At 43.9% G+C, this 26,352-nt stretch overlaps 1 protein-coding gene across 8 annotated transcripts in view; it reads left to right on the plus strand.

The window, feature by feature from the left end:
* Positions 1-26,352, plus strand: part of LOC139264547 (tensin-3-like) — a 548,053-nt gene that overhangs the window by 421,075 nt on the left and 100,626 nt on the right. For all 8 annotated transcript variants that reach the window (XM_070881176.1, XM_070881175.1, XM_070881177.1 and 5 more), the window contains 2 exons: positions 1,648-1,752; positions 21,230-22,492. In XM_070881176.1, coding sequence (XP_070737277.1) covers positions 1,648-1,752; positions 21,230-22,492 — 1,368 coding nt within the window. The remainder of the gene's footprint in view (positions 1-1,647; positions 1,753-21,229; positions 22,493-26,352) is intronic.

Raw genomic sequence — 26,352 nt, forward strand, 5'->3', positions numbered from 1 at the left:
TTGGGGCATGTTGGGCTAGTTCTTGAGAGTCTCCAATAGAAACAGAAGATAATCTATGTTAGAATTCTGCCTGCAAGGCATTACTCTTTACAGTCCCTGCACAGCTGTACAATGTGTGTTGTGGTCATGTGTTGTGCTGTCCATGTGTGGCTGAATGTGTAAGGGGAGAAAAATAATTGGCAGAGTTGGTACTTGGTCTCAATCTTGTGGTTCCCTTAGGTTTCTTCTTGGCCCACTCCCTCAATATTCTCTGATGTCCAGCACAGTGTGTTTTTAATGTTAAAGGGTTTGAATTTCTTCCGTATGTTATGCTTACTTTGTCCTGTAAGTAGAGCACGGCTAAGATGTTTGAAGTTTGAAAAACGCATGTCTACCCTGTGCTCCAGCTCGTGTGAGTAAATGTTACAAGCATACTTTGTCGCATATTCGCAGAGCATTGGTGGAAAATGATCTTGACGAATCTCAGCCTGTTCTGCAGCCAAATTATATTTCATCGTCTGTTATCTTGCACATTTGTTGTTGGCCACAGCAGTAATTCATTGGGCAGCCACCTCCCAAGCAAAGCACACAGCCCCTGTAAGAGGTTGCCCTGGAGACGAAAACAGGACAGCCCTCCTTCCACATACAAGCATCTCCAACAGAGCATGTGGAATGGGAGGATCTGTGTTATTCCCTGGCCATCTTTAATCTTTCTCAGTTAAACTTTCTGGGCAGCAATATTGTAAAAATAAATCGCTTTAAAATAGCATCAGAATGCCTTGCAGAGCTGAGGCTGAACTCAATTTCGTGACCCCTCCCACTGTCGGGGCTGGAAGCTCACCGTGACTCGGCCATTGATGATGTCACACTGAGGCAGTGGAGAAGACTGAGAGAAGGCCAACAAGAAAGATTTCAGGACATCAGTCTAATATAATACAAATGTCCTCTCCGTTTAATATGTATGTAAAAAGGAAAATTAAAAATGATGAGTGAAAAAATGTAAGTAAATCAAAACTAAGTAAAGCTCACTCCAAAATGATGTAATAAGCAAAGTTTTACCTTACAGATTGTAAAAGGTATAATTTGTAATTTTCCTTTTTGCATCTCCATGGAAAATTTACTTTTATCGTGCTGGTCTGTTGTTTTGTTTAAAAAGGACTTCAAACTGATGGAATGTGGAGCTACCAATGCCCCAAGAGTTTCCTCACAACAACAAGTAACCCCTTATTATATTCAAAAATAAATCTCTCAAATGAGAAACAGTTAGACTTAGTATATTAAACATAATGACACAGATTTCAGTTAGAAATTGTATTCTTCAATGTCCTGCGCTTACTGGATTTAAGTGAAACAAACCACGACTGTGGGCGTGTGCTGACTCTTGTGGGATTCTGGATCAGATACATCATTAATCCAAACTCGGAAACTTCCTTTCTAAGCTTTCCTTTCAAACAGTATTTTTATTCTCAACACAGCTGCAACTACATTTTGATAGTGTGTCACAATGGACGTCCATTGTACCTTCCTGCGTGGTGAAAGCAAGAACACAAAATCCATCAGTTGAGTAAGACGGGTGTTGTCAGGAATATATTTGTTCTATTAAGCAGCTTATGAGAATGTAAAGCCATGTGTAATTGTAAATGTGCTAAACATACTCTCCTTTTATAGGTTCTGAGCATCTCCAAAATGATCATGGTGTGGCTGTGGACTATAACACTGCTGATCCATTGATCCGATGGGACTCGTATGAAACTCTTACAGCTGATGGGGAAGGTAAAGTGTATTGCATTAAATCTTATTTGGATTATCTAGTTTTTTTGTTTAAATTTGTTCTCATTAAAGGAGGGATGTTAGTGCAATGGAATAGAATCCATTTTGGGTATCCAGTGTCGCATCGTGTACTTCCAAGTCAGTTATAATATAGTCAGATATAGATAAAGTTCCCTTCATTTTGCCCCAATAATATGCCTCAGTGCCAACCTTAGAGCAGCACTCCCTACTGCAGCTGTATGATGTGTTTTGATTTCTTGCACCATAATAAAACTGAGATTGCTAATTTAGTGCTGTCGGCCAATACCCACTGGATTGAAAATTCCCAAACACGCTTTATATAAAACCCTTGCAGGTAGACATCCAACAAAGGAGACTTTCATCGCTTCAATCTTTGCTCTGGTGAAAGGCCAGTGCCTGACTTACTGCACCTTCGTGCAGGTAAAATTGTAGATATGCTCAGTAAAATTATTATCCACTGCTTCCTCCTGAATAGTATAAAAGAAGTGCTCTTATCATTCTACATTGTGTATTCTTCTCATGCAAGTGTGACAAATCTAACATAACTGATTTATATTGTGTGGTATCTAACAAATTCAGTTAGCATGGATTTGTTAAGGGAAGGCCATGTCTGACTAACGATTAAATTTTTCAAGGAGGTAACCTGGAGGGTCGATGAGGGCAGTGCGTATGATGTAGTGTATATGGATTTTAGCAAAGCTTTTAATAAGGTTCCATATGGCAGACTGGTCACGAAAGTAAAAGGCCATGGGATCCAGGGCAAAGTGACAAGTTGGATCCAAAATTGGCTCAGAGGCAGGAAGCAAAGGGTAATGGTTGATGGGTGTTTTTGTGACTGTAGCCAGTGGGGTTCCGCAGGGCTCAGTACTGGGTCCCCTGCTTTTTGTGATATATATCAATGACTTCGACTTGAATGTTGGGTGTATGATTAAGAAGTTTGCAGATGACACTAAAATAGGCGGTGTGGTTGATAATGAAACATAGAAACATAGAAAATAGGTGCAGGAATAGGCCATTTGGCCCTTCGAGCCTGCACCGCCAGTCAATAAGATCATGGCTGATCATTCCCTCAGTATCCCTTTCCTGCTTTCTCTCCATACCCCTTGTTCCCCTTAGCCGCAAGGGCCACGTCTAACTCCCTCTTGAATATATCCAATGAACTGGCATCAACAACTCTCGACAGTAGGGAATTCCACAAGTTAACAACTCTCTGAGTGAAGAAGTTTCTCCTCATCTCAGTCCTACATGGCCTACCCCTTATCCTAAGACTGTGTCCCCTGGTTCTGGACTTCCCCAACATCGGGAACATTCTACCGACATCTAACCTGTCCCGTCCTGTCAGAATCTTATATGTTTCTATGAGATCCCCTCTCATCCTTCTAAACTCCAGTGAAGAAAGGCCCAGTTGATCCAGTCTCTCCTCATATATGTCAGTCCTGCCATCCTGGGAATCAATCTGGTGAACCTTCGCTGCACTCCCTCAATAGCAAGAACGTCCTTCCTCAGATTCGGAGACCAAAACTGAACACAATATTCCAGGTGAGGCCTCACCAAGGTACTGTACAACTGCAGTAAGACCTCCCTGCTCCTATACTCAAATCCCCTAGCTATGAAGGCCAACATACCATTTGCCTTCTTCACCGCCTGCTGTACCTGTATGCCAGCTTTCAATGATTGATGAACCATGACACCCAGGTCTTGTTGCACCTCCCCTTTTCCTAATCTGCCGCCATTCAGATAATAATCTGCCTTTGCGTTTTTGCCCCCAAAGTGGATAACCACACATTTATCCACATTATACTGCATCTGCCATTAATTTGCCCACTCACCTAACCTGTCCAAGTCACCCTGCAGCCTCCTAGCGTACCCCTCACAGCTCACACCGCCACCCAGTTTGGTGTCATCTGCAAACTTGGAGATATTACACTCAATTCCTTCATCCAAATCATTGATGTATATTGTAAAGAGCTGGGGTCCCAGCACTGAGCCCTGTGGCACTCCACGAGTCACTGCCTGCCATTCTGAAAAGGACCCGTTTATCCCGACTCTCTGCTTCCTGTCTGCCAACCAGTTCTCGATCCACGTCAGTATATTACCTCCAATACCATGTGCTTTGATTTTGCACACCAATCTCTTGTGTGGGACCTTGTCAAAAGTCTTTTGAAAGTCCAAATACACCACATCCACTGGTTTTCCCTTGTCCACTCTACGAGTTACATCCTCAAAAAATTCCAGAAGATTTGTCGAGCTTGATTTCCCTTTCATAAATCCATGCTGACTTGGACCGATCCTGTCACTGCTTTCCAAATGCGCTGCTATTTCATCTTTAATAATTGATTCCAACATTTTCCCCACTACTGATGTCAGGCTAATCAGTCTATAATTACCTGCTTTCTCTCTCCCTCCATTTTTAAAAAGTGGTGTTACATTAGCTACCCTCCAGTCCATAGGAACTGATCCAGAGTCGATAGAATGTTGGAAAATGATCACCAATGCATCCACTATTTCTATGGCCACTTCCTTAAGTACTCTGGGATGCAGACTATCAGGCCCCGGGGATTTATCGGCCTTTAGTCCCATTAATTTCCCGAACACAATTTTCCGCCGAATAAGAATATCCTTCAGTTCCTCCTTCTCACTAGACCCTCGGTCCCCTAGTACTTCCGGAAGGTTATTTGTGTCTTCCTTCGTGAAAACAGAACCGAAGTATTTGTTCAATTGGTCTGCCATTTCTTTGTTCCCCATTATAAATTCACCTGAATCCGACTGCAAGGGACCTACCTTTGTCTTCACTAATCTTTTCCTCTTCACATATCTATAGAAGCGCTTGCAGTCAGTTTTTATGTTCCCGGCAAGCTTCTTCTCGTACTCTATTTTCCCCCTCTTAATTAAACCCTTTGTCATCCTTCTACTGAATTTTAAATTTCTCCCAGTCCTCAGGTTTGTTGCTTTTTCTGGCCAATTTATATACCTCTTCCTTGGATTTAACACTATCCTTAATTTCCCTTGTTAGCCACGGTTGAGCCACCTTCCCCGTTTTATTTTTTACTCCAGACAGGGATGTACAATTGCTGAAGTTCATCCATGTGACCTTTAAATGTTTGCCATTGCCTATCCACCGTCAACCCTTTAAGTATCATTTGCCAGTCTATTCTCGCCAATTCATGCCTCAAACAATCGAAGTTATCTTTCTTTAAGTTCAGGACCCTAGTTTCTGAATTAACTTGTCACTCTCCATCTTAATAAAATATTCCACCATGTTATGGTCACTCTCCCCCAAGGGGCCTCGCACAACAAGATTGCTAATTAGTCCTTTCTCATTACACATCACCCATAATGAGGAAGAAAGCTGCGGACTGCAGGAGGATATCAATGTACTGGTCAGGTGGGCAGAACAGTGGCAAATGGAATTAAATCCGGATAACAAGGCAAGGGAATACACATTAAATGGTATGACACTGAAAAGTGTAGAGGAACAAAGGGACCTTGGAGTGCATGTCCACAGATCCCTGAAGGTAGCAGGCCAGGTAGATAAGGTGGTTAAGAACGCATATGGAATACTTGTCTTTATTAGTCGAGGCATAGAATATGAGAGCAGGGACGTTATGCTTGAACTATATAAAACACTGGTTAGGCCACAGCTGGAGTACTGTGTGCAGTTCTGGCCATCGCATTGCAGGAAAGATGTGATTGCACTGGAAAGGGTGCAGAGGAGATTTACAAGAATGTTGCCGAGACTGGAGAATTTTGGCTATGAGGATAGATTGGAGATGCTGGGTCTGTTTTCTTTGGAATAGTGGAGGCTGAGGGGAGACCTGATTGAGGTGTATAAAATTATGAGGGGCCTGGATAGAGTGGATAGGAAGGACCTGTTTCCCTTGGCAGAAGGGCCAACAAGCAGATATGAGGAAAATTTCTTCACCCAGAAGGTAGTGGGGGTCTGGAACTCACTGATTGAAAGGGTGGTAGAGGCAGAAACCCTCACCACATTTAAAAAAATACTTGGATGTGCACTTAAAGTGCCATAACCTACATGGCTACGGACCAAGAACTGGAAAGTGGGATTGGGCTGGATAGCTCTTGGTCAGCCGGCGCGGACACGATGGGCCGAAATGGCCTCCTTCCGTGTTGTAAAATTCTATGATTTTAAAACTCCCTTCTATGCATCACTCCTCTGCATGGAAATTTTTAAGGAATTAATTCCTATTGTGATATTTCCTGAAGTGACTATGTTACACCTTTTTTGGCACTTCTAAGGCCTTATCGTTGTTAACGAAAATTCAAACCTACGGAATAACCAGTGTAAACTGTTAAATAAATATTGATAAAGTTGTGAATATAAATTTGTATGGAAAAGTTAATTCAATTAAGGAAAGTGCTGAAATTCTAATCTGGTTTCTAAGGAATACTTGTATTTATAAATCATCTTTTCATGTCATAAAAATGCCTCAAGGAGCTTCACGTAGTGAATTACTTCGAGGAGTGCTGTGACTATTAAGTTGGCAAATGTGTCAGCCATTGTGCAGCAGCAACAATACTGCTATCCTTCAACATTAGTGTTCCTTTAAGAGGAAACACCTTAAAACAAATGATCAGGACAAAGATGAGCCAAAATGAAACAAAAAGTAGATGTGCAAAATAAATTAGAATGAATGAACTATAGGGGATGGATTGTGGCCACTTGAAGTAAAAGGTGATAGACGTGGAAGGCTAGCTTTTTCTCCATAGCAATTTTACTGCTGACATACACTCTGACTGCACTTCTGCATGACGATGTAAACATGCCATGTGACCAGATCCTATTTTCCTGGGTCAGAGTAATTTTAAACATGTTGGTGGGCTCCCAGTGCCTTTGTGCTCTCTATTGGACGCTCGACTACATGGGGGCAAGGGGAAGTGAATTCAGTGCTGCTAGAGCTTTAAGCTGGCTGCAGCAGGCTTAAATAGGACATGTTTGCCATTTTGTGCTGAACATTTTGGGCCACTACAGTGTCTGAGGTTCTTCATGGCATTGAGCATTCATAATTTACAGACTTTTCAGTTGAGGTGTTAATAGTTGGAATCTGACAAAGGAGAACACAATTTTTGTTTTGCACTAAGAGAAGGAGCCTCCTGAAGAACATGATCTAGATCCAGTAGAAGGAGGTGGCTTTGGCAGTGAGTGCCACCTCTAGCAACCAGTGCACAATTCCTTAATGCACGAAGAAATTCAATGAGCTCACCTAGTTAAGCAATGTAATAAGAGGAAATTATAACTTGAGCCATGCCAATGTCAGATTTCCACTCATCAGGGGAGGGCAGCAGCAGCCACATTCATGGCACCATGGCTGGCTCTGCTGCACAGGAGGGCAGGAAAAAGAGTGGGAGAGCGATAGTGATAGGGGATTCGATTGTAAGGGGAATAGATAGGCGTTTCTGCGGCTGCAACCGAGACTCCAGGATGGTATGTTGCCTCCCTGGTGCAAAGATCAAGGATGTCTCTGAGCGGGTGCAGGACATTCTGAAAAGGGAGGGTGAACAGCCAGTTGTCGTGGTGCACATTGGTACCAACGATATCAGTAAAAAAAGGGATGAGGTCCTACAAGACGAATTTAAGGAGCTAGGAGCTAAATTAAAACATAGGACCTCAAAAGTAGTAATCTCAGGATTGCTACCAGTGTCACGTGCAAGTCAGAGTAGGAATCGCAGGATAGCTCAGATGAATACGTGGCTTGAGCAGTGGTGCAGCAGGGAGGGATTCAAATTCCTGGGGCATTGGAATCGGTTCTGGGGAAGGTGGGACCAGTACAAACCGGATGGTCTGCACCTGGCAGGACCGGAAACAATGTCCGAGGGGGAGTGTTTGCTAGTGCTGTTGGGGAGGAGTTAAACTAATATGGCAGGGGGATGGGAACCAATGCAGGGAGACAGAGGGAAACAAAAAGGAGACAAAAGCAAAAGACAGAAAGGAGATGAGTAAAAGTGGAGGGCAGAGAAACCCAAGGCAAAAAACAAAAAGGGCCACTGAATATAAAGGGGCTGCAGGAGGGGTCAAAACTAAAAATCATGGTTTAAAAACTAGTATTAAAACACTCTACCTAAACGCGCGCAGCATTCGAAATAAAGTAAATGAGTTGACAGCACAAATCATTACAAATGGGTATGATTTGGTGGCCATTACAGAAACGTGGTTGCAGGGTGGCCAAGACTGGGAATTAAACATACAGGGGTATCTGACAATTTGGAAAGATAGACAAGAAGGGAAAGGAGGTGGGGTAGCTCTGTTAATAAAGGATGATATCAGGGCAGTTGTGAGAGACGATATTGGCTCTAATGAACAAAATGTTGAATCATTGTGGGTGGAGATTAGAGATAGTAAGGGGAAAAAGGCACTGATGGGTGTAGTTTATAGACCCCCAAATAATAACTTCACGGTGGGGAGGGCAATGATCAAGGGAATAATGGAGGCATGTGAAAAAGGAACGGCAGTAATCATGGGGGATTTTAACCTACATATCGATTGGTCAAATCAAATCGCACGGGGTAGCCTGGAGGAGGAATTCATAGAATGCATACGGGATTGTTTCTTAGAACAGTAATTTACAGAATCTACAAGGGAGCAAGCTATCTTAGATCTGGTCCTGTGTAATGAAGACAGGAAGAATAAACTATCTCCTAGTAAAAGATCCTTTCGGAATGAGTGATCACAGTATCATTGAATTTGTAATACAGATTGAGGATGAAGAAGTCGTGTCTCAAACGAGCGTACTATGCTTAAACAAAGGGGACTACAGTGGGATGAGGGCAGAGTTGGCTAAAGTAGACTGGAAACACAGACTAAACGGTGGCACAATTGAGGAACAGTGGAGGACTTTTAAGGAGCTCTTTCATAGTGCTCAACGAAAATATATTCCGGTGAAAAAGAAGGGCGGTAAGAGAAGGGATAACCAGCTGTGGATAACCAAGGAAATAAAGGAGAGTATCAAATTAAAAACCAATGCGTATAAGGTGGCCAAGGTTAGTGGGAAACGAGAGGATTGGGAGAATTTTAAACGTTAGCAAAGAATGACTAAGAAAGCAATAAAGAAAGGAAAGATAGATTACGAAGGTAAACTTGCGCAAAACATAAAAACGGATAGTAAAAGCTTTTACAGATATATAAAACGGAAAAGAGTGACTAAAGTAAATGTTGGTCCCTTAGAAGATGAGAAGGGGGATTTAATAATGGGAAATGTGGAAATGGCTGAGACCTTAAACAAGTATTTTGCTTCGGTGTTCACAGTGGAAGACACAAAAACCATGCCAAAAATTGCTGGTCACGGGAATGTGGGAAGGGAGGACCTTGAGACAATGACTATCACTAGGGGGGTAGTGCTGGACAGGCTAATGGGACTCAAGGTAGACAAGTCCCCTGATCCTGATGAAATGCATCCCAGGGTATTAAAAGAGATGGCGGAAGTTATAGCAGATGCATTCGTTATAATCTACCAAAATTCTCTGGACTCTAGGGAGGTACCATCGGATTGGAAAGCAGCTAATGTAACGCCTCTGTTTAAAAAAGGGGGCAGACAAAAGGCAGGTAACTATAGGCCGGTTAGTTTAACATCTGTAGTGGGGAAAATGCTTGAAGCTATCATTAAGGAAGAAATAGCAGGACATCTAGATAGGAATAGTGCAATCAAGCAGACGCAGCATGGATTCCTAAAGGGGAAATCATGTTTAACTAATTTACTGGAATTCTTTGAGGATATAACGAGCATGGTGGATAGAGGTGTACCGATGGATGTGGTGTATTTAGATTTTCAAAAGGCATTCGATAAGGTGTCACACAAAAGGTTACTGCAGAAGATAAAGGTACGCGGAGTCAGAGGAAATGTAATAGCATGGATCGAGAATTGGCTGGCAAACAGAAAGCCTAGAGTCGGGATAAATGGGTCCTTTTCGGGTTGGAAATCAGTGGTTATTGGTGTGCCACAGGGATCGGTGCTGGGACCACAACTGTTTACAATATACATAGATGATCTGGAAGAGGGGACAGAGTGTAGTGTAACAAAATTTGCAGATGACACAAAGATTAGTGGGAAAGCGGGTTGTGTAGAGGACACAGAAAGGCTGCAAAGAGATTTAGATAGGTTAAGCGAATGGGCTGAGGTTTGGCAGTCGGAAAGAGTGAGGTCATCCACCTTGGGAATAAAAACAGTAAAAGGGAATATTATTTGAATGGGGAGAAATTACAACATGATGTGGTGCAGAGGGACCTGGGGGGTCATTGTGCATGAAACTCTTTGAGTCATGAATCCCAAAAAGTTAGTTTGCAGGTGCAGCAGGTAATCAGGAAGGCGAATGGAATGTTGGCCTTCATTGCGAAAGGGATGGAGTACAAAAGCAGGGAGGTCCTTCTGCAACTGTATCGGGTATTGGTGAGGCCGCACCTGGAGTACTGCATGCAATTTTGGTCACCTTAAGGAAGGATATACTAGCTTTGGAGGGGGTACAGAGACGATTCACGAGGCTGATTCCGGAGATGAGGGGGTTACCTTATGATGATAGATTGAGTAGACTGGGTCTTTACTCGTTGGAGTTCAGAAGGATGAGGGGTGATCTGATAGAAACATTTAAAATAATGAAAGGGATAGACAAGATAGAGACAGAGAGGTTGTTTCCACTGGTCGGGGAGACTAGAACCAGGGGGCACAGTCTCAAAATACGGGGGAGCCAATTTAAAACCGAGTTGAGAAGGAATTTCTTTTTCCAAAGGGTTGTGAATCTGTGGAATTATCTGCCCAAGGAAGCAGTTGAGGCTAGCTCATTGAATGTATTCAAGTCACAGATAGATAGACTTTTAACCAATAAGGGAATTAAGGGTTACGGGGAGCGGGCGGGTAAGTGGAGCTGAGTCCACGGTCAGATCAGCCATGATCTTGTTAAATGGCGGAGCAGGCTCGAGGGGCTAGATGGCCTATTCCTGTTCCTAATTCTTATGTTTTTAAGTAAAGTCCTTAATCCGCAGCATGAAACCACACGAGGCACATTCCAGGGACAAGGTCACTCTGTGACCTTAACTCTTTATTACAGGACTCCAGAAGTCAAGACCCTGCGTGGGACCTCCCTTTATATATCTGTGTGATTAGGTAAGGAGTGTCTCCCACAAGTTCACCCCCTGTGGTCAAGGTGTGCATCTAAGTTGAGTGTATACAGTAATACAGTGGTGTTACAATTGTAGTTACAAACATGACACCACCCACCATAACCTCCATGTGTTAAACACCACGTGCTACTTCCCTGACATAGGTATGAAAAACAACAAACCTTTTCTTCCCTTGCAGGTGTTCCTTCATGTGTAGACTGACACGTAGGGATGCCGTGAAAAACTAGTAGGATATACGTGTTTGCTCCACACTTTCTGGCACCTGGGCTGCATTCCATACGACGGCACCTAGAGAGCCTTCACATATTACTTTCTTCAAGAAGAAAGAGGCCCACAACCAAAGTCAATGAAGTGCCAACTCAGTCCCCGAAAACTCCTGCTGGAACGCATCGTCCAGCTGCCTCCCAAATAAGGAGTAGGAGGCTAGGATTGAAAGGGAGCTCCACTGTAGACACCAAAGAACAGCACAAATATAAAAAGCAGTTGGAAAGTACACGGATTTGGATTCATGTAAATGTGTTTATCGCTGATGGGATATGTGTGGAATGATTCTGAGCAGAGAAATGCTTGCCAGGAAGAGTAGGGGCATGTTTTCCAAGTAGCAGCCTTGTAATGTGCAGCCTGTCTTCCAGGCAACTGGCTAGTCATGATATTTTAGCGACTGCACATCACAGAGAGAACAGGAATAAGCTTGATGATGATTGCATTGCATCATGACATCATCACCAAAACGCACAACTGCTGCCAAATGAGTATGTTTATAGAACCCAGAAAGACATAATGAGCCCAAGTTTCTGCCCTCTGGAAAAACGGCACATCTCGATAAGGTGCACTGACCTTCTGGAAGAAAAAGGGCACGAAAAACTTAACTTGTGATTCTTCGGTCTCCTCAGGACATCTTCATGCTTGGCGTGGCGCAGCACAAGAGTTCGGGGGCGGAGCCAGGCCCTGGCGCTGAAAACAGTGCCGGGACCTCTGCACATGCTCGCTGGAGTGTGCGCACATGTGCAGTAGCTCCAGGCCCCCCGAGGCTGCGTGGGAGGGGCCCGACCCTAGCCCTGGTCGAATGAGCTCACCGGGCGAAGATCGGGACTCTGACCTCCCTCCCGTTCAGCTCCCTCCCTCCCTCCCGTTCAGCCTTCCCCCACCCCTGCCGTCGGCGGTGGTGGGGCCCGCCCGGCATCTCGCTGGGGGCGGGGTCCGCCAAAAGTGTTGGCGGCGGCCTGGCGCGGCCCGTTCAGCCTCTCCCTCCCTCGCTCCACACTCTCCCTCTCTCTCCCTCCCTCCCCCTCCTCTCTCTCCCTCCCTCCCCCTCCTCTCTCTCCCTCCCTCCCCCCCTCCGCTCCTCGCTCCTCGCCCCTCCGCTCCTCGCACCCCTCCCTCTCCTCGCCCCCCTCCCTCTCCTCGCCCCCCTCCCTCTCCTCGCCCCCCTCCCTCTCCTCGCCCCCCCTCTCTCCTCGCCCCCCCTCTCTCCTCGCCCCCCCTCTCTCCTCGCCCCCCCTCTCTCCTCGCCCCCCTCTCTCCTCGCCCCCCCTCTCTCCTCGCCCCCCCCTCTCTCCTCGCCCCCCCTCTCTCCTCGCCCCCCCTCTCTCCTCGCCCCCCCTCTCTCCTCGCCCCCCCTCTCTCCTCGCCCCCCTCTCTCCTCGCCCCCCTCTCCTCGCCCCCCCCTCCCTCTCCTCGCCCCCCCCTCCCTCTCCTCGCCCCCCCCTCCCTCTCCTCGCCCCCCCTCCCTCTCCTCGCCCCCCCCTCCCTCTCCTCGGCCCCCCCTCCCTCTCCTCGCCCCCCCCTCCCTCTCCTCGCCCCCCCCTCCCTCTCCTCGCCCCCCCCTCCCTCTCCTCGCCCCCCCTCCCTCTCCTCGCCCCCCCCTCCCTTTCCTCGCCCCCCCCTCCCTCTCCTCGCCCCCCCTCCCTCTCCTCGCCCCCCTCCCTCTCCTCGCCCCCCCCTCCCTCTTCTCGCCCCCCCCTCCCTCTTCTCGCCCCCCCCTCCCTCTCCTCGCCCCCCCCCTCCCTCTCCTCGCCCCCCCCCAACCCCTCGCTGTCAGGAACACAAAGGCACTGACAGAGACAGAGAGAGACACACACTGGGGATGGGGCATCCCAGCTGTTGGAGGGCTCCCGGTGCTGCAGTAGGTGAGTAGAAATAATTTTTTATTTCTTGATTGATTTTTAAAATTTTTTTTATATTTTATTTTTTGATTTATTTATCATTTATTATTGATGAAGGCTCTTTATTTGTAAAAATGAAATGTTTAATGTTTGTAAACCCCCCTTCTCCCCGCAATCTCTCTATCCCTACGCCTGATTTTCTAAGTGTAGGCAAGGTTTTTCTGAGCGTACAAAAATCTACACTTACTCCATTCTAAGTTAGTTTGGAGTGAGTTTTCGCTGTCTAAACTTGCAAAACAGGTGTAAGTGGCTGGACACGCCCCCTTTTGAAAAACAAAATCTGTTCTAAAATGAATCTATTCTAACTGACTTGAACTGGAGCAAACTAAATGCCGATAATTGCAATTTTTAAGATGCTCTATTCTAAACTAGTTGCTCCAAAAAAATAGGAGCAACTCTGGCCGAAATTTGAGCCCAATAAAAGCAGGTCTCTGAAAGTGCTCTAGATACAATTTAATGTGGCCATTGAATACATAAAACCTGCGTTACAGAGCTGGCGGCGGAAAACGAATATGAAAACAGCCATAGTGGCATCATTTACCCATACTTTTTCTGAAGTTCCTAATGTAATTCAGGTGCATTAATAAGTGGTCAGGGGTAAGAAATGGCTGAAAATTCCCAATAGGTTAAATGGATGCAGAAGTGATCTAAAAAATGTAATTACTTTTCTAGAACTTAATTCATCCTCTACCACGAGATAAATTACACACTTCACGTAGAAGATACATATATTGGGCCCAAGTTCCACATGATTCGCGCCTGATTTTTAGGAGCAACTGGTGGAGAACGGACTATTTTAGAAATCGCAATTCTCCACTTTTTTTTTTCTGCAGTTCTAGTCAGGTAGAACAGTTCTAGTTTAGAACAGAATTTTTCTTCAAAGGGAGCGTGTCCGGCCACTGACGCCTGATTTGAAAGTTTCCACAGTGAAAATTGTACTCCAAACTAAAATAGATGGCGCCAGTGAAGATTTTTGTAGAACTGAAAAAACCTGTTCTACACATTAAAAAATCAGGCGCAGGTTACAAATTAGGCGTCCAGAACGAGGTGGGGGGGGAAGGGAACTCATTAAATTTGACAATAAATCCTTATTTATACTTCTACAAATATTATACAAATAAATCCAACCTGAATAAACATTTATAAGCCAAGAAAAGATTAAATAAACCATCTCCTACCTGTGTAAAAGTGCTTCAGCCAGGGAGAATGCTGTAGCTGTTCATGCCGCTGAGCGAGAGAGAGAGGGAGAGAGGGAGAGAGGGAGAGAGGAGAGAGGAGAGAGGAGAGAGTCGGGGGGGGGGGGGAAGCGGGACTCGGGGCGGGGGGGAGAGCGGGTCTCGGGTCTCTGTCGGGGCGGGGGGGAGCGGGTCTCGGGTGTCGGGTCGGGGCGGGGGGGGGAGAGCGGGTGTCGGGGCGGGGAGGGGAGCGGGTCTCGGTCGGAGCGGGTGTCGGGTCGGGTCTGGTCGGCGGGGGGGGGGGGGGGGGGGTGGGGGGGAGAGCAGGAGCTGGCCGTGGGAGGAGCCTCATTCACGCAGCCCCAGTGAGGCCATTCAGCCAGGGCTAGGGGCTGCGTGCTTCGGGCCCCTCCCACAGTTCGGCGCCTGGAGCTACTGCACTTGCGTGCCGACTGTAGCGCGCATGTGCAGAGGTCCTGGCACTGTTTTCAGCGCAGGGACCTGGCTCCGCCCCCCCCCCCCCACAGCTCGTGCTGGCTGCGCCGAGTGCCACAGGACCTGTAAGTTGGTGGAGACTACCGAGGATTTTTTTAGGCGCCGTTTTAGGCGCGAAAAACGGGCGCCCAGCTCGGAGGGGCGCCCGTTTTTTTTCTTGTGGAAACTTGGGCCCTTTATTGCTACAAATAAATAAGAATAGGGAATTTAGTCATTTTATTGCACAGAAAGTAGTCACTGGTTGTGCGATAGAATTGATAATTCTGTACTGTTTATCTCAAATGAGGTTTCTGTGTGTAAGATTAAACCAGTAGAGTGGCAAATTGATTTCAGTCTACTTTGGAATTGGTAAAAGAAATAATTCATTGTACAGCCTGTTTATGGATATGTGTCTGAATTGGATTTTTTCTATTTGACACAATGGTAAATAGTCTGAATGCGATGATTTTGTAGCTTTACTTGGATTATTATTTAACAATAAGGGTACACTTTGACCTTCTATGTATGTGTTTATGGGGGGTTTATCACTTTTTTTCAAAGGTTGTTTTGCTAGGAGCCTATTGGAATGCTAATCTGTCTCACAGATTTTATTGAAAACAATGGGTGCTGCTTTTGTCTCTGAAATCTGTTCAATTGCTGTCTTTTGTATAAAGAGCTGTGTCCTATGTTGGGAGAGGGGAGGGAAGTAACAGAAAACTGTTCTAGCATTGTAATATTGCTTGCTACATACCAACTTCAATGCATCATCTAATGAGCATATTTGATAGCTCCTGTTGAAACTACTTGTAAATTGAATGGTGCCCAACAATAGCAGGGGACAAATTCTCCCCAGAACTACCAATTCCAATACAAAACATCATTTTGTTTCTGGATGTGATTTTCTGATCAATAAATAAATGTCACCCTTGGCATGAAGAGTGAAGCTCTACCTCACTACCACTTCACTCGATTCCCCCACGATCTCTAAATTGTCAGACTGCTTGTCTGACATCCAGTTCTGGATGTGTAGAAATTTTAGCCAATTAAATATTGAATAGCCATTGTTTTCAGTCCCCGCCACAAACTCCGTTCCCTAGCCACTGTCTCCATCCCTGCAATGTGTGAGGAGGACATAAAAAATCTGCAAAAGAACATAGACAGGCTAAGTGAATGGGCAAAAATTTGGCAGATGGAGTGTAATGTTGGAAAGTGTGAGGTCATGCACTTCGGCAGAAAAAAATCAAACAGCAAGTTATTATTTAAATGGAGAAAGATTGCAAAGTGCTGCAGTACAGCGGGACCTGGGGTTACTTGTGCATGAAACACAAAAGGATAGTATGCAGGTACAGCAAGTGATCAGGAAGGCCAATGGTATCTTGGCCTTTATTGCAAAGCGGATGGAGTTTAAATGCAGGGAAGTCTTGCTACAGCTATATAAGGTTTTGGTGAGGCCACACTTGGAATACTGTGTGCAGTTTTGATTTCCATATTTACGAAGGGATGTGCTTGCTTTGGAGGCAGTTCAGAGAAGGTTCACTAGGTTGATTCCGGGAATGAGGGAGTTGACTTATGAGGAAAGGTTGAGTAGGTTGGGCCTCTACTCATTGGAATTCAGAAGAATGAGAGGTGATCTTATCGAAATGTATAAGATTATGAGGGGGCTTGACAAGGTGGATGCAGAGAGGATATTTCCACTGGTGGGAGAGACTAGAACTAGAGGGCTGATCTTAGAATAAGAGGCCGCCCATTTAAAACAGATGAGGAAGAATTTCTTCTCTGAGGGTTGTAAATCTGTGGAATTCGCTGCCTCAGAGCTGTGGAAGTTGGGACATTGAATAAACTTAAGACAGAAATAGACAGGTTCTTAAACGATCAGGGGTTATGGGGAGCGGGTGGGGAAGTGGAACTGAGTCCATGATCAGATCAGCCATGATCTTATTGAATGGCGGAGCCGGCTCAAGGAGCCGTATGGCCTACTCCTGTTCCTATTTCTTATGCTCTTATTTTCCCTCCCCAACTCCTGCCTGAGGCTGAACCAGACTGTTCGCAACCTTGGTGTCATATTTGACCCCGAATAGAGCTTTCGACCACATATCCGCAGCATAACTAAGACTGCCTATTTCCACCTCTGTAACATCGTCTGTCCCCGCCCTTGCTTTAGCTCATCCGCTGTTGAAGCCCTCATCCATACCTTTGTTAAGTCTATACACTTAATTATTCCAACACACTCCTGGCTGGCCTCCCACATTGTACCCTACATAAACTAGAGATGATCCAAAACTCGGCTGCCCATGTCCTAACTCGCACCAAGTCCCATTCACCCATCACCTCTGTGCTTGCTGACCTACATTGGCTTCCGGTTAAGCAACGCCTCGATTTCAAAATTCTCATCCTTATTTTCAAATCCCTCCATGGCCTCGCCCCTTCCTATCTCTATAATCTCCTCCAGCCCCACAACCCCCCGAGATGTCTGCGCTCCTCTAATTCTGCCCTCTTGAGCATCCCTGATTATAATCGCTCAATCATGGGTGGCCGTGCCTTCTGTTGCCTAGGCCCCAACCTCTGGAACTCTCTGCCTAAACCTCTCAGCCTCTCTACTTCTCTTTCCTCCTTCAAGACGCTCCTTAAAACTTAACTTTTTGAACAAGCTATTGGCCACCTGCGCTAATTTCTACTTATGCCACTCGGTGTCAAGTTTTTAATCACATAATACTCCTGTGAAGCACTTTGGGATGTTTCCCTACATTAAAGGCGCTATATAAATACAAGTTGTTGTTGTTGTTGTTGTGGATGGGCAGAAATTTCCTGCAGTTAAATATTATGAAGACCGAAGCCATTGACTTCGGCCACTGCCACCAACTCTGTTCGCTAGCCACCAATTGCATTCCCCTCCCTGCCCTTTGTCTGAGGCTGAGCTAGACCATTCGTAACCTCGGCAATCTATTTGACCTTGAGCTGAGCTACCGACCCCATATCTTCTCCACCACCAAGACTGCCTACTTTCACCTCAGTAATATTGCCCGTTTTTGCCCTTGTCTCGGCCCATCTGCTGCTGAAACCCTCATCCATTCTTTTGTTACCTCCAGACTCAACTATTCCAATGCGCTCCTGGCCAGCCTCCCATTCACTCTCCATAAACTTCAGTTCATCGAAAACTCAGCTGCCTGTATCCGAATTCGCAACAAGTTCACCCCATACTCGCTGACCGACATTGGCTCTCAGTCCAACAGCGCCTCAAATTTAAAATTGTATTCCTACACTAAAGGTGCTACATAAATGTACATTATTTTTGAAGCAGTCATGAGTCTGTAAACAATATTATCAAGACTGCTTTCTGCTATTATAGTAGAGGCATTAACTCATTTATTTTAAATGATTTACAATCTTCATAAAATAGTAGAGAGTGGGAATTCAGATGACTGCCTTAAGCATTTGTACGCTATTAGTCCATGCATAATTTCAGGGCTATTATCTTTATTGGTTATAACCTGTCTGCTCTCGGCTCTGAAAATTCTGACCAAACAGCTGGACTAAGTTAACAAAATGAATACCTTCAACACTCAGTCACCAAGTTACGTGTAGTATGATTTCAACCACTAGGCATAAATTCCACTGGTGCTCGCAGCTAGCTCGAACACACATGACATCCCGCCCCCTTGTTTACATTTTCCATTGCCATATTTGGCCAGTGTGAAGTCTCATGCATATCTTGTAAGACCAGTCACCTTCAGTGGGAGGAAAGCGCACAGTATAATGAAAAATAAGGGCCCCTTTCCAATGCTGTTGCCGCACTGTAAGCCTGGAGTGCAGTAATTCTGCCTAAAGCTGGACTCTTTAGAGGAACCTTTAATACCTGCAGTAATGAAACACAGCGTGAAAGGTAAGATGATTGTATTAACATAGATCATGGTTTGTAAAGTTTGTGTGTTTGGAGGTGGGGGAGAGAGAATGAAAATGGGACAAGCCAAAGTTTAAAAAAAACTTTCTTGTGAAATGGAATGTAGTAACGAACATGCCCAGAGTTGCCTCAGTGTGCAAATATTTCTACAAAACGTTTGCTTTAACTGATTTCTCTGAACTACACACCACCTCTTCGGTCGGGTATTTATTCTTACTGTGACATTTGTGCTGTTTGCAAGTAGGGATAGCATGTGGATGGGGCCCAGATGTATTTACCTAGCTGGAATCATTTTACCTCTATTTTTACAAGTGTTGAGTGAGTGGCAAAAGGACAGTTGGAGGGATGTGTTATCAGCTAAAATACCTTTATCTAGTTTACTTCTATTTGGGCTTTGTGGCAGGACACTCCAGCCACATAAGATTAAAAAGATGGTAGCACTGTTTAAAAGAAATTGAACAGGATTTATTATTAATAATTTCAGTCTAGTTGTTGATGTTGAGATCAATCTTTCTACTTTAATGTGATCCAGACATGTTCTGGCATTATTCAAAACACTGATGTCTTTGAACTTGGTTAATCTGTAATTAGGGCATTTCGTCATGCCAACAAAGTTGTGAAATGTACATGTCTAGAGAGAGTTGACAATTCATAATGAGAATAAAATTATTCCACATGTTCTGTCTTATTCTTTGTCCAGTATAGAGTGTGAGAGTAGCTCTGAAAGTTCTTGGCTCCCAGGGGAGAGCTGTGGGGTGAAATGAGACAAATTAAGAATGTTGTGTCACTAAATTACTGCATTAAAGAGAATGTGCCATTTCTCAATATGGAAACCCCGTTTCCACAGGAATGGGTTCATTGTTATGATGCAGGAGCAGATGAATGTGATTTTTATGCATCTAATTAGCAGTATTTGGAAGTAAAATACAGGATGGTAATTCTTGTAAAATGTATTAACTATGGAATAATGCCATCTAGAGGACAGGTAGCAGATGATGTTTACAATATACATTATTCACAAAGCTCATATTCCTTAAGATCTTACTTTATGTGGCAATGTGACTACTTTTTTCAGAGGCATTGGAAACCAAGTTCTCAAAGAAAAAGGCTTGGATTTAATGTATTTTTTGCTCTTGTGGTTTATGACACACTAACCCTTTAATTGGATTGTTGTTTTTTTCCTTCCATTTTCTCCCCTGATCTGCTACAATGTTAACACATGTTGTGGTACAGTTTTCTGGCAGCCCTCCAACACCTCACTCAAGTGATTATTCTTCAGTGAGTTTGGATAGTAAGTGTCAGCAGGCTCTTTGGCAGTGGAGGGCATCACAGTTGAATCTTGTCATCCACTGATATCTAGCACACAGCAGGGATCGGACCATAGCATCTTTCTGATTTATTTGCTTCTGTTAGCCAGGCAGCATATTTACTCACCAAGCCTTTGGGAGAGGCTTTGTATTATTGTTCTTTAAGTCACCCTCTACATAGCCAGATAAAGAGAACATCTTTTCAGCCTACCACATTTGAGACTCCGCTGAAAAATGTATTAAGTTTCAGAATGAAAGCTGTCGCACTTGAGTAATTGTAAGTCCTTGGGACATGAGTCCTCTTGTCTTTATCATAACAGTCCCATGAATTTACATGCAAAGAGCTGAATTGTACAGTGATCAGTTGTAGTCCATCAGTATTGCAGATTAAAGGACTACCTGCTACAGGTAAGGAAATAGAAAATAAAATTGGAAATATTGACATCTCTGAATATATCACTGGGAAAACATGGAGTACTTTTGTGCAATGCCATAAAATAACACAATAATAATGCCCTCTAGCAAAAGTGTGTACTGTCATTATGACTAGTAATTCCTTAGTTATGGTGCCTTGGGGGGATAAAAGATAATTTGCTTGTCACTTTGATTGCATCTTTATACAAGATTGATAGAGGATATGTCAGCAGTAAAATATGATAACTACCTGTAGTCACAAGGTTCACTGGATAACTCATGAGCAAGGAAGTCCCAAATAAATTATGGTTAGTCGCACACATGGAGGTATCTGTCATAACTTGCTGCTTGCTAGGACCTACTTTGTTTATATGTACATTTTCAAAAGTAAATCCAACTTTTTCTATTGATGAATTCCATCTGGAAGGCCTGGAGTGAAAAATATTTAATGATAAATACAAGTTTCAACGTATTATATTTCAATAAGGAATGCTCGCATAAAATTGTGAAACTCACTTCCAGTAGAAGTATTTTTAATGTGAAATAAATTGAAGCTTATAGCTCCGAGTAATGCTCCAAGCTTCAATACTCAGCCTAGCAAAGACAGCCTTGTACATATGTGCCATTCTTTTGCATAGTGGCTGTTGAGTGCAATAAGTGCTAATTGAACATTACTGATAGAATTAAAATCAGTTTGGGGGCTAAAAAATATATATTCTCGATGACAATGCAATTTTGGAAGCACAATTAAAATGAAAAGTGGACATTTGTTGCTGTTGAGTTTGAGCTAATGTTGAAGTTTTCTCAGCCGTTCCTAGTATCATTGACACATCATGATATTGGGTGGTTTAATGTGATTACTTTTTGTTAAGTTTTTTTTTCTTCTTTTTTTATCCTAGTGTCACACACCCAAGGGCCAATCGATGGAAGCCTGTATGCCAAGGTACGGAAGAAAAGCTCCTCCGAGGGCAACATTCCTATTGGTGGTGCTCCTGTAACTACAGGTCCTGACCAAATTGACCACACTCTGTCAGTCAGCAGTGACTCTGGAAACTCTACAGCCTCCATAAGAACAGACCGAACAGAGGAGCATTTGCCACCAGGCGTCAAGCGAGGCCTAAGCCTACAAGAGAAGGCCGAGTTGGACAGGCTTTTAAGTGGATTTGGGCTGGATAATTCTGTACAATTGAAGGATATGACTGAAACAAGAGTAAAATACAGTGGAGTACGTCACATTGTACCAGCTCAGGTTCATGTGAATGGCGAACTGAAAGCTAAGGACAGGGAGACTGACATTTTAGATGATGAAATGCCAAGTCATGATCTGCATAGTGTGGACAGCATAGGGACACTCTCATCTTCAGAAGGCCAACCATCAAACAATTTGGGAAACTTCAGTTTTCACAAGAGCAGTCAAAATTCTTTGCTATCAGATGGATTTGGAAGCAACACTGGAGACGATCTGCATACTGCTGTTGTACCGGATCTTAGTATAGGAACAGAAACCGCGTATGACAGAACTTTTGTTGGAGTTACTGAGGCAAAGAATGCTTTTCAACGACCAAGAAATCCTTCACTGTCAACACAACCACAGGGTTATAATCAGAGCAATTATTCAACTCAAACCTGGGTGCGACAACAGCAGATGGTTGTTGCGCAACAGTATACCTATCCAGCAGAAAATGATTTGAGGTTTGCAATGGTGGGCACTGGAGAAGATCAGACCAGAACACACACGGTGCCCAAACTTCCTGATACTCCCACAAGAGGGTCCAGCAGTAGGGATGCAGTGCAGAGGGGGCTTAGTACATTATCAGGAGACAGTAAGTTACAAGACCACCAATCCTCTGAGGTCTTGTTTGAACATGAGAAGCAAAGTCTCAAACCTTCTGAGGTTGATCAGACTGCTGAAGGTACAGGGTTAGGATCGAAAGAGCAAGATTTGTCGTCTTCCCCAACTTTGGATATTGATCAGTCAATTGAACAACTCAATAAACTGATAATGGACCTAGATCCTACATTTGTGCCAATTCCTACTCGAGTTAATTCTGTAAATAAAGGCTCACTTATCAAGGAAGACGTCATCCTGCAAGGAAACAACAGTGTGAATCCAAGGTCCCAAGAACAAAGTGAAAGGATTTCTGGAAGTGACTGCCAACAAGGTAAATGAATTGGATAATCAGCTTGTACGGTCCCAGAAAGCAGCAAATCTGTTACAGAATAAACTACCTAGCTGCCCCTCAGTAAGCATATCATGGGTAAGCATTCCTCTGGTCACTATATGTAGTGAAATTGTAAGTGCATTCATGAACGTTTCCTGTTTGGTGACACTAGAACAATCTGAAACACATTCGAAAATACCGAACTGATGAAATCGCACGAATGCACTTACAGTATCCCTACGCATAAGGGTAATTTCCCGAGTTCATTGTTCCAGCATGGAGGCTCCATCACTGGAAGTATATAAAGGTAATTCAGTTATGTGGCCCTCCACCAATTAAGGTTATCCCTGTGGTGCTCAGATGCTAACCCAGCCGCTTTCCTTTCATTTTCTCAATGTTCAATACTTCTCTTCTGGAGGCACTGAACTTCTATAAAGCTAGAATTCCACAAGGGTGGACATCTATCCACTATCTCCCCAAATGGCTAATCTTTATATGTGATCCTAGATTCAGAGTTGGCGGTCTGTTTGACCATGAGTGGTGTTACAGCCGAGTCTGACCCTGTCCACAAAATGCACACTCACATATTCCAGCACTGATCGAATGGTTGTTGGGTGCGGGGACTATAGCTGTTTCCTTCCCTCCTTCAATAGCCCAGAGGCATGTTGGTTAATTCTTTGAATGTTTGGTACTATTTGTGACAGTGGTGGAAGATCATATCCTACATAGTAACATTAAACAAAAAGTTGAAAGGCATTTATAAATCATTTATAGTAAAATTTAATCCTTTATATATATTTTTTTAAAAAGCTCCATTGATGGATTATTAACAATAATAATATAACTTTTATTTATATAGCGCCTTTAATATAGTAAAATGTCCCAAGGCGCTTCACAACAGTGCTACAGACAAACAGATAAATTTGACACCGAGCCACAGAAGAAATTAAGGCAGATGATCAAAAGAGGTAGGTTTTAACGAGCATCTTAAAGGAGGAAAGAGAGGTAGAGGAGTAGAGGTTTAGGGAGGGAGTTCCAGAGCTTAGGGCCCAGGCAGCTGAAGCCACATCCACTGATGGTTGAGCAGTTATAATGAGGGATGTTCAAGAGGCTAGAATTTGATGAGCGCAGACATCTTGTGGGATTGTGAGACTGAAAAAGAGGGAGGGGCAAGTCCATGAAGTGATTTATAAACGAGGATGAAAATTTTGAAAGCGAGGCGTTGTTTAACTGGGAGCCAATGTAGGTCAGAAAGCACTGAGGTGATGGGTGATGTTGACTTGGCGCGGGTTAGTACACAGGCTGCTGAGTTTTGGATGACTTCAAGAATATGTAGTGTGGAATGTGGAAGGCCGGCCAGGAGTGAGTTGGAGTAGTCAAGTCTAGAGGTAACAAAGGCATGACTGAGGGTTTCAGCAGCAGAAGAGCTGAGGCTGGGGCGGAGGCGGGCAATGTTACGGAAGTGGAAAAAGGGGCAGTTTTAGTTATGCCGCGTATATGTGGCTGGAAACTCATTTCAGGTTCAAATATGACACCTAGGTTACGAACAGTCTTGTTCGCCCTCAGATTGATGCTCGGGAGAGGGACGGAGTCATAGTTAGAGAACGCAGTTTGAGGTGGGGACCAAAGATAATGGCTTCGGTCTTTCCAATATTTAATTGGAGAACATTTTTCAAGTACTGGATGTCGGATAAGCAATCTGACAATTTAGATACCAAGCAGGGGTCGACAGAAGTGGTGGAGAAGTAGAGCTCGGTGTCGTCTGCATACATGTGGAAACTAACTCAGTGGTTTCAGATGGCATCGCCAAGGGGGCAGCAAGTAGATGAGAAATAAGAGGGGACCAAGGACAGATCCTTGGGGGACACCAGAGGTAACGATGCGGGCGAGAAGAGAAGCCATTGCTGGAGATTTTCTGACTACAATTAGATAGATAAGAACGGAACCAGGAGAGTGCAGTCTCACCCAGCTGGATATTGGTGGAGAGGCATTGGAGGAGGATGGAGTGATCAACTGTGTCAAAGGCTGTAGACAGATCCAGAAGGACAAGGAGGAATAGTTTACCTTTGTCACAGTCACAAAGGATGTCATTTGTGACATTAATTGGATAATTAATTAACTAATCATTGGATTAGTTGACAAGTGCGCTAACCAGTGGAACTAATCTCTAAGTTTGATCCCGAATCTCTTCTGTTAACTGATCTCAACCACGTGGTGGTAAAAATACTACAGCTGGGCTCTTGTGTCCTTGGGCTAAAGAAAGCGGACATGTGCCAGAGTTCCAGGATTTGGGCAATATCGAAAAGCCCAGCTGGAAACCCACACTTTTGTACGTTGGGCTCAACTGTAATGCCCCATGTTCAAATAATCTGACAACAGTCATGATCAACGATCACACATGAAGAAGAGTTACCTGTATGAACTACCGCTGCCAGCACATGGAGCATTGCACGAGTTAGCCCCATCAAGAGAGCTGGGAAGAAAATTGGGATAATAATTTTTCCAAATTATATATTACCTCTGAAATCTTTAAAGAACTCAGCTTTGTGATGAGTGACATAATCCCTTTTCACTTTTCAAATATTTTTGTTGAACCATCAAAAGTATTATCTCAGGTAATTAGAGAGAGAGTCACATTTGTTTTAATTTATTTTAGGTGTATTTACTCTTCCATATGAAGTACAGCTTGTATGGTAGTTCTTATATTAACGTTGATTTTTATAGTTTTCTAGGGGAAGCAGAGTACTGCTTACAAATCAAAATAGTTGTCGTCAAGATAATATCTTCGTTGCCAGTGTGGCAGCTGGCTGGTTATTTAATATCAGGCTATGAAGAGTATAGATAGTTGTGACACAATTTTCTCAGTGTAAACATATGCAGAGTGTTTGATTATTCAAGAGTTGCAAGCTATGGGGAGTGTAGAAAAATATATAGAGAAGTTCTCAAACTCTTCCAGGCCCAGTGTGGTACAACATTGTTTTAATTGGTTTATTTTATTAATGCTATTACTGCAATATTTCCTTTAGTTGGCAGACAGAGTGGAGTTTCCCTGAAACCTCAACTAGTGCCATCTGTTCCATGTTTGGCTGACAGGGGGTGGGTTCTGCTGCTTCTGTTTCTCTTTTCCCACAGTAACATGTTATGCGTCTGTGAAGTGGTCCATTTTGTGAAAAGGCCAGTCAGTGAGGGCTAATGAGTTTACGTGCTATTACAATCTGGAGCCCTCTGTTCTCAGCACTCAGAAGATCATTCTTGCTTGCTACATAGTAAATGGACCAAAGCTTGAACAGTCTGCAATTCTGATATCATTCTAGTTTCATGCTGCTTTTAGAAGTGATTGATTGTAAAGACTCTGATTTGAACATCATAAAGATCGTTGACAGATGTTGTTTGAAATGTTATGGCTGTGAATGTGGAAGCAGCAGGCTGGTACACGTGATACATGCCATTGCTTATCCATATTGCCAGTAGAAAACCACAGGTGCAGCTGCATCAAGTTCGTGGCTTAGCTCTTGGATTAAGATATTAACTGTACACTCCAGTGTTGCATCTTCCATTACTGGCTACAGCGCAGTGTTTTTCATCGGTCAGTATTTCTGACCATTAAATGCCACAATCTAACAGTTGAATTATGACACGTATTCTACAAATATGTAAAAAGCAAGAGAGTAGCAAATGTAAGCATTGGTCCCTTCGAGGCTGAGACAGATGAAATTATAATGGGGAATAAGGAAATGGCAAAGACTTGAAACAAATATTTTTTATCTATCTTCACAATAGAAGACATAAAAAACATACCAAAACTAGTGGGGAGCCAACGGCTAATCAGAGTGAGGAACTTGAAGTAATTAATAGAGAAA

Source organism: Pristiophorus japonicus, chromosome 5 (assembly GCF_044704955.1).
Source record: "Pristiophorus japonicus isolate sPriJap1 chromosome 5, sPriJap1.hap1, whole genome shotgun sequence".
Classification (NCBI taxonomy): domain Eukaryota; kingdom Metazoa; phylum Chordata; class Chondrichthyes; family Pristiophoridae; genus Pristiophorus; species Pristiophorus japonicus.